We start from the raw sequence: 8,534 nt of genomic DNA, 5'->3' as shown, positions 1-8,534 counted from the left end.
CTCAAAAAAAAAAAAAAAAAGAAAGAAAGAAAAGAAAGAAAGAAAGAAGGGAGGGAGGGAGGGAGGGAAGAAGGAAGGAAAGAAAGAAAAGAAATGTTTAGCCTTTCTGAGAGTGCCACGTCCTAACCATCAGACCACCAGGGAAGGTAGGTTCAGCCTTTCTGAGAAGGTGATATTTGAGCATAGACTTGGGTGCGGTAATACGGTTAGTCCTGGGGATCCGTTGGCCATGGATTATCTAAGGGAAAACGTGCAAGGCAGAGGAGGCAGCCAGTGCATAGGTCCTGTGGACTAGTATGGCTGACATGATGCAAGAGCAGGGAGAAGACCAGTGCGGCCAGAGTGAGGGGAGAGGAGTAGGAAATGAGGTGATGTCATAAGGAAATGGGGGTCAGATATTATAGGCCCTTGCCAAGACTTGGTCCTAGATTACTCTGGGTGAAATGAGGAACTGTTTCAGGTTTTCAAGCAGAGAAGGGACCTGATGAAACCTAAATATTTAAAATACCTCTCTGGCTGATCTGTTCTGTACTTAGATTCTTGAGGGGCAAAGGGGGAAACAGTTGGGAAGCTACTGCAGTAACTGAGGCATGGATTTTGGTGGCTGTGGCCAGGATGACAGCAGTAAAGGTGTGGAGAGTGGCTGGATTCTGAGGACTTTTCAAGGTAGAACCAACAGTGTCTGCTGATGGATTGCCTTTGGGATGTGAGAGAGTCAAGGGTGGCTCCAAGATTTCTGGCCTGGGCCGGGCTTGGTGTCTCATCCCAGCACTTTGAAAGGCCGAGACGGGCGGATCACCTAAGGTCAAGAGTTCGAAACGAGCCTGGCCAACATGGTGAAGCTCCATGTCTACTAAAAATACAAAACATTAGCTTGGCACGGTGACACACACCTGTAGTCTCATCCATTCGGGAGGCTGAGGCAGGAGAATAATTTGAACCTGGGAAGCGGAGGTTCCACTGAGCTGAGATTGCGCCACTGCACTCCATCCTGGGTGACAGAGTAAAATTCCAGCTCAAAAAAAAAACAGATTTCTGGCTTGAGTTACTAGAACAGTGGAGTTGCCAGGAACTGAGATGGATGAAGCTGCAGATAGAGCAGATGGAGGGCAAGCTTAGGAATTCAGTATGGGGCATTGTGTTTGAACATCCGAGTGGGGACAGTCAGGCAGCTGGGCTTGTGAATGGGGGTCAGGAGAGCAGTCCAGGCTGGAGAAAAATATCTGTGGGTTATCAGCATATAGAGGGTATGAAACGCCACAGAACCACAAGATACCATCTAGGGAGCGAGTAGAAGAGAAAGGACCACTGGCCATTTCAACATTGAAAGGTTGGGAAGAAGAGGAAGACCCGCATAGGAGAGTAAGATAAGAGAAAATCCAAAGAGGAGGTGAAAGCCAGCTGAGGAAAATGTTCTAAGGAGTGTGGGGAGTGATACGGTTTGGATGTTGTCTCCACCCAAATCTCATGTTAAAATGTCATCCCCGATGTCGGAGGTGGGGTCTGGTGGGAGGCGATTGGATCATGGGGGCAGATTTCTCATGAATGGTTTAGCACCATCCTCCTTTGTACTGCCCTCACCATAGTGATTACAAGTGTGATCTTCCTGTGAGATCTGTTATTTATTTATTTATTTATTTACATTGTACTTTAGGTTCTGGGGTACATGTGCAGATCATGCATGACCGTTGCATAGGTACACACATGGCAATGTGGTTTGCTGCCTCCATCTCCCCGTCACCTACATCTGGCATTTCTCTCCATGTTATCCCTCCCCGACCTCCCCACCCCTCCGCTGTCCCAGAATCTCTGGGACACATTTAAAGCAGTATCTAGAGGGAAATTTATAGCAGTAAATGCCCACCAGAGAAGTGAAGAAAGATCTAAAATTGGCACCCTATCGTCAAAATTGAAAGAGCTTAGAGGAGCAAGATCAGAAAAACTCAAAAGCTAGCAGAAGACAAGAAGTAACTAAGATCAGAGCAGAACTGAAGGAGATAGGGACACAAAAAACCCTTCAAAAAAATAAATAAATCCAGGAGCTGGTTTTTTGAAAAGATCAGCAAAATAGACAGACCGCTAGCCAGATTAATAAAAAAGAAAATGGAGAAGAATCAAATAGATGCAATAAAAAACGATAAACGGAGTATCACCACCGACTCCACAGAAATACAAACTACTGTCAGAGATTACTACAAACAGCTCTATGTACATAAACCAGTAAACCTGGACGAAATGAGTAAATTCCTGGACACTTGCACCTTCCCAAGCCTAAACCAGGAAGAAGCTGAAACCTTGGAGAGATCTGGTTTTTAAAAGTGTGTAGCACAACTCCCCTCCCCCCCACTCCCTTGTTCCTGCTTTTGCCCTGTGACATGCCTGCTCCTGCTTCACCTTCCACTGTAAGTAAAAGCTCCTCCCCAAGGCCTCCCCAGCAGCCAAGTGACATTGGAGCCATGCTTATACAGCATGCAGAACTGTGAGCCAGTTAAACCTATTTTATAAATTCCCCAGTCTCAGGTATTTTTTTTTTTTTTGAGATGGGGTCTCGCTCTGTTGCCCAGGCTGGACTGGAGTGCAGTGGCGCTATCTCGGCTCACTACAGCCTCTGCCTCCCGGGTTCAAGCAACTCTCCTGCCTCAGCCTCCCAAGTAGCTGGGATTACAGGCACCTGCCACCACACCCAGCTAATTTTTTTGTATTATTAGTAGAGATGTGGTTTCATCATGTTGACCAGGCTGGTCTTGAACCCCTGACCTTATGTGATCTGCCTGCCTCAGTCTTCCAAAGTGCTGGGATTACAAGTGTGAGCCACTGCGCCCAGCCTAGGTATTTCTTTATAGTAGTGCAAGAACAGGCTAATACAGGGAGTGATCAGTTGTGTCAGATTATACTGATAGTTCTTACAAAATGGGACTGACCATTGGATTTGGTAGTCTGTACATCCCCTTCACATGACTTACAGTGTTAGTAATTATTAATTTATAATTATGGTTGTTTCCTGTGTTTTTTTTGTTAAAATGAAAACTTCTTGAGCATAGGGTCAGTGTCTGCTTTGTTCGTTTTATTATAGTCATTGTAGATATTCAGTAACTATTTGATGAACGAGTAAATGAGTGAATGAATGTGCAATATGTTTACCTTCTGCCTAGCTCCAAAATATATTCTGGACAAAGCTTATATAATATGGAGAGTGTTATATATTGGAATATAGAGGGTACTATCAGGATCAGCAGGAGAAATCAGCTTATTGCTGAGATCTTTGCTTTAGCCTGGAGACACTCATTTTAGAAGGTTTACTAGACATCTTGGAGCCAGTCATTTGGTCCGTTATTTGGTCTTAGACTTGATGACACACTAAATCCAGTTTACAGTCATGTTCCTTGTGGTGCATTGTATGATGAACGATGTACTGGGTTTTTGTTTTGTTTTGTTTTGTTTTGAGACAAAATCTCGCTCTGTCACCCAGGCTGGAATGCAGTGGCACCATCTCAGCTGGCTGCAACCTCTGCCTCCTTGGTTCAAGCGATTATCCTGCCTCAGCTTCCCAAGTAGCTGGGACTACAGGCACACACCACCATGCCCGGCTAATTTTTGTATTTTTTTAGTGCAAATGGGGGTTTCATGACATTGGCCAGGGTGGTCTGGAATTCCTGACCTCAAGTGATCCACCCGCCTCGGCCTCCCAAAATGCTGGGATTACAGGTGTGAGCCACCATGGTTGACCTATAGGGTGCTTTTGAGACATAGTAACTCAGGAGAAAGGGTCAGAGAAGTAGATTTTCAAAAGCAGGTAAACAGTTGAAGTGAGATCTCAAGGGGATGTTGGAATTTTTCAAAAGGGAGAACTGGGAAGGACATTTCTCAGCAGAGGGAGCGACACATGCAAAGTTTGCAGTATGGGAAAATACTGTCTGTGTTGGGGAACTAAAGGAATTGGTGGTGTATGTATGATAGGGTGTGGGCTTGTTATTTCCCACTGAACTTGAGCAACTCAAGTTATACAGGTTGACTGGAATGTTGGGTGGATGTGAGGGTGTGGGGAAGATGGATGAGATGGATGATCCATCTGCCAAGTTTAGGAGCTTGAATTTTAACCTACATTCAGTGGAGAGCCACTGAAGAATCTTAAAAGCAGAGGATCAAGGCCGGGTGCAGTGGCTCACGCCTGTAGTCCCAGCACTTTGGGAGGCCGAGGTGGGCGGATCACAAGGTCAGGAGTTCAAGACCAGCCTGACCAACATGGTGAAACCGTGCCTCTACTAAAAAATACAAAAATTAGCCAGGCATGGTTGTGCGTGCCTGCTACTCAGAAGGCTGAGGCAGGAGAATCGCTTGAACCCAGGAGGCGGAGGTTGCAGTGAGCAGAGATATTGCCACTGTACCCCATCTAGGTGACAGAGTGAGACTCTGTCTCAAAAGAAAAAAAAGGAATCAAATATTTATTTCTGTGATTGTTTTATTTCTGTCCCCCTTCACTAGACAATAAATTTCATAAATGCAAAAAGAAAGCAGAGGATTAATAATAAACTGGGAAAAATAGGAGCAGTGAAGTAATATGGTTGTTGATGAGGTTTAGGGAGTTTAATCTGGCATCTGAATATGGGATGGCTTATAAGATTGCAGAGAGAAGAGGCAGGAAAGCTAGCTAGAATATTACATGATTCATGAGTGAGGCGATGCAAATGGAGAAGTGAAACTGGGCTTGAGAGGGTGTCCAGGCTCTTGGCTGTTGGAGAGGCCTCTATTTAAAAGAAAACACTCATCTCCTCATCTTAGATGACTCTTTATGTCAGCTGGAACCAGAAGTAATCTCCCAGCATTATTGCCTTTCAAAGAAAAGGAGATTTATGGTCATTGACAGAGTGGCTGCAGTGTAGCATATATTATCCACAATCAGAGCAGTGTCCTTGCTTATTTTCTTTCCCAGAAATCATCAGTGAATTTCATTTGATTGATCCTACTGTTAACCTGCTTTTATGGTTATCAGTTTTTCTAACCTGTTGGGTTAGCTTGTTGGCATTGCAAAATCTTTGTTGAGAAATACTCATTGGCCCACTTCTTGATTTTGAGTGTCTTCTTGATTTTGATTTTGAGTTGTGCCTTCTTTGTATCTTTCTTAGAAAGATTGTTAAAGTAATGATAGGTTGGAGGAACATTTCTTATTCTATAGACACTCACACATACACACAGCATGTGTATACTTATACATATTTTTATTAGACTTCTAATTTAGAGTTTTTAAGGATTCTTATACAATTCATGTCGTTTACATGGAGACTAGGAGTGTACATGTATGCATATAGTCTCAAAATAGATTATGCTCAATTATGTACAGAAAAATTCTGCAGTTTTCAGGGGTGAGATGATAACTGAACTCCAAGAACTTTGGTTAACAAGGTATGACCCGTTTAGTTGCATCATGGATGAGAGCCTGGCTCTGAAGTCAGGCTGCTGGGTGCTTGAATTTTAGCTTCTGTGACCTTGGCCAAGTTACTTAACTTCCCTGTGCTTGAGTGCTCCTATCTGTAAAATGGAAATAACAACAGGACCTATCTGAGGGTTCTAAGAGTTAATTAAGATGATGTATGTAAAATATATAACAGCATGCCTAGCACAGGGTATACTTAATGAATGGCAGGTGCTATTCTTTATTTTATTTATTTTTAATTTTTGTTTTTTTAGACAAACAAATGGAGTCTCACTCTGTCACCCAGACAGGGAATGCAGTGGCTCACTGCAGATAGCTCGCTGCAGCCTCAAATACCTAGAGTCAAGCCATCTTCCTGCCTCAGCCTCCAGAATATCTGGGATTATAGGCTCTAGCCACCACACCCAGCTGCTATATATTTTTTTATTAATGAAGGATCAGCTCAAGAGTGAGACCAGAGCTTTTGCTCTTGATCTGTTGGTTAAGGAAAAAAATTATTTCTCAGGCTGGGTATGGTGGCTCACACCTGTAATAGCACTTTGGGAGGCCAAGGCAGGAGGATGGCTTGAGCCCACGAGTTAGAGACCAGCCTGGGAAACATAGCGACACCTCATTTCTGCAAATAATCATAATAATAAGCTGGATGTGGTGGGAGGCTGAGGTAGGAGGATCATTTGAAAGCCCAGGAAATCAAGGCTGCAGAGAGCCATGATCTCACCACTGCTTTCAACCTGGGTGACAGAGTGAGACTCTATCTTAAAAAAAAAAAAAAAAAAAAAAAATTATTCCTCGTAAATGATTTTTTAGTTATGAAATAGACAAGTGTCTTCTAACTCAATGCTTTCAAGGAATTCCCTAAATTAATTGAACATTTAAAAAAATAAGGATGTAAGTTCCATGAAGGTAATGCTTTATGTCTATTTTGTCAACTCCTGTGTCGTTAATATCTAGAATAGCACCTGACTTATAGTAAGTGCTCAATAACTATGTTGAATGAATGAAAAGGGGCCAATGGCTCTTGAAAGATATAGACATTTCATCTTATAGACCAAAGTATGTAAGTTATTCTGGTATGTAATAATTTAAAATTGTATTTTAACAATATATGGAAAGAGGTTTTATCTAAAGTACTAGAAACTCTCAAACCTAAAGTATGTTTACATACATTGACTTTCTGTGAACCTATGAATTATGTTGGAAAATAAATAAATAGGTTTTTCCTGTTTGATGTAAACTAGGATGTATGTAAGCAAATTGAGATGTTACTGTTGACAATGTGTAATTAATAATGTACTGTTAATTGTAGAGTTTCAAGTTACTTCATATAAGAGACATAATTTTAAAAGTATACCTAACAGAAAAAATTATATAATTAATGAAGCAATTTTTCCTTTTACTTCTCTTTATTTCCTTTTTTTTTTTTTTCCTGAGACAGAGCCTTGCTCTGTCACCCAGGCTAGATTACAGTGGAGTGATTTCAGCTCATTGCAAACTCCGCCTACCAGGTTCAAATGATTCTTCTGCCTCTGCCTCCCAGGTAACTGGGACTACAGGCGCTTGCCACCATGACTGGCTAATTTCTGTATTTTTAGTAGAGATGGGGTTTCACCATGTTGACCAGGCCAGTCTAGAACTCCTGACCTCATGTGATCCACCCACCTTGGCCTCCCACAGTGCTGGGATTACAGGCATGAGCCACTGTACCCGGCTGTTTTCTAATATTTTCTACAAAGCAGTATTGTCTGAATCTAAAAAGGACCCCCAGAAATCCAGCCAATATATATTGAGTGTTTTTCAAGGAATCTATTTTTACTGACTAGGTTAAACAATTTATACCATTTTTGTTTATTCTGAGATGCCCATGTTTCATATTTGTACATCTTGGATACCTGTCTGTATCATACAATGAATGATATGTCATAGTTTAATTGGCAGCTTTTTAGTTGCCTTAGTGGTCCCTAAAGTAATGGTGCACTTTATAATCAGTGGGATCGTTGGTTCAGTGGATACCCGCACAAGTGTGTGCATGTGTTTGGTGGTGGTTGACAAGTGTCAAAGAGGCAAAACAAGCACTCTTCCCAGAGAAGGAGTCACCACAGGCAGTGCTGATGTTTTCAGCTTCATATACACTCCATTATTTAAAGGAAATCTTTACCCTTAAGACTGTTGGTATTGACTGTTTTCAGGCAGTAATCAGTTAGCTGCTATCAGGAGAATCAATTGGAAGCTATTAGAGGTCTCTTCAGTTATTCCTTTAAAAAGCATGCAAATTCTTGAGCATTCTAAATCAGAAAGTTCATTGAATTTTACTTTGCATCTTAAGGTTGAGTCTGTAGTATAAGGCAGTGTTGCATAGGAACATGTGTTCTGTACCCAGTTTTCTCTGTAGAACATTAGGCAAACCTCTTAAGCACTGTGGACCTTGTTTTCATCAACTGAGAAATGAGGGGATTCGCCTTGATAATTGTGAAGGGTGGTGCTTGCTTGTTACTTTCATAGTTTTATTATTTGATTTGGAGTTACGAGCGTCTGTCTCTGTGTGTGTGTGTGTTTTCTCTCCAGCCATTCACACTGCTGCTATGGATATGCTGGGGGGATCTGGTATCGAAAGCCAGTGTAGAAAAGTTGATATCATTGCAGATGCAGCATATGCCATCTTCAAAAAGCCAAAAAATTTTACCGGCAACTTTGTCATTGATGAAAATATCTTAAAAGAAGAAGGAATAAAAAATTTTGATGCCTATGCAATTAAACCAGGTAATGCTATTCTGGTTTTTAAAAGTAGTGATACGGTTTTCCATGTTTTCTGGAATGAACGCATCTGTTTTTTTGTGTGTGTTTTTGTGATTATAAAATGAATATGTTCTTTTAAAAGCTGTCTTTCCAATGAAGGAAAAAATCCATACCAACACAACTTAAAAAAAGAAATGAATGAAACATAGAGGTGAGTTGAGGGCTTTTGAAGTGATATATAAGCACAGAAAGATCAGCTACTAGCTACTTCTAAATCTCAAAATAAGAAATGAAAATTATTTTTTAAAGTTGGCCTTAAAATCACAGAATCCCAAAACCTAAAATGCAATAAAATAAATAAATGGGAAAA

At 41.4% G+C, this 8,534-nt stretch overlaps 1 protein-coding gene and 1 long non-coding RNA gene across 2 annotated transcripts in view; one reads left to right on the top strand and one right to left on the bottom strand.

Moving 5' to 3' along the window:
• Positions 1-8,534, top strand: part of HSDL2 (hydroxysteroid dehydrogenase like 2) — an 82,845-nt gene that overhangs the window by 38,944 nt on the left and 35,367 nt on the right. The window contains exon 5 of the mRNA XM_037739200.1: positions 7,994-8,188. Within this exon, the coding sequence (XP_037595128.1) occupies positions 7,994-8,188 (195 nt within the window). The remainder of the gene's footprint in view (positions 1-7,993; positions 8,189-8,534) is intronic.
• Positions 2,109-8,534, bottom strand: part of LOC108305638 — a 22,689-nt gene continuing 16,263 nt past the window's right edge. Inside the window, exons 2-3 of the long non-coding RNA XR_001825826.2 lie at positions 7,087-7,090; positions 2,109-2,176 (exon numbers count right to left, since the gene is read on the bottom strand). This is a non-coding gene — a long non-coding RNA (uncharacterized LOC108305638). The remainder of the gene's footprint in view (positions 2,177-7,086; positions 7,091-8,534) is intronic.

Source organism: Cebus imitator, unplaced genomic scaffold (genome assembly GCF_001604975.1).
Source record: "Cebus imitator isolate Cc_AM_T3 unplaced genomic scaffold, Cebus_imitator-1.0 Scaffold64, whole genome shotgun sequence".
In the NCBI taxonomy this organism is placed as follows: Eukaryota; Metazoa; Chordata; class Mammalia; order Primates; family Cebidae; genus Cebus; species Cebus imitator.
Note: the sequence above shows the minus strand (reverse complement) of the source record. Positions and strands in the feature narration are given on the sequence as shown.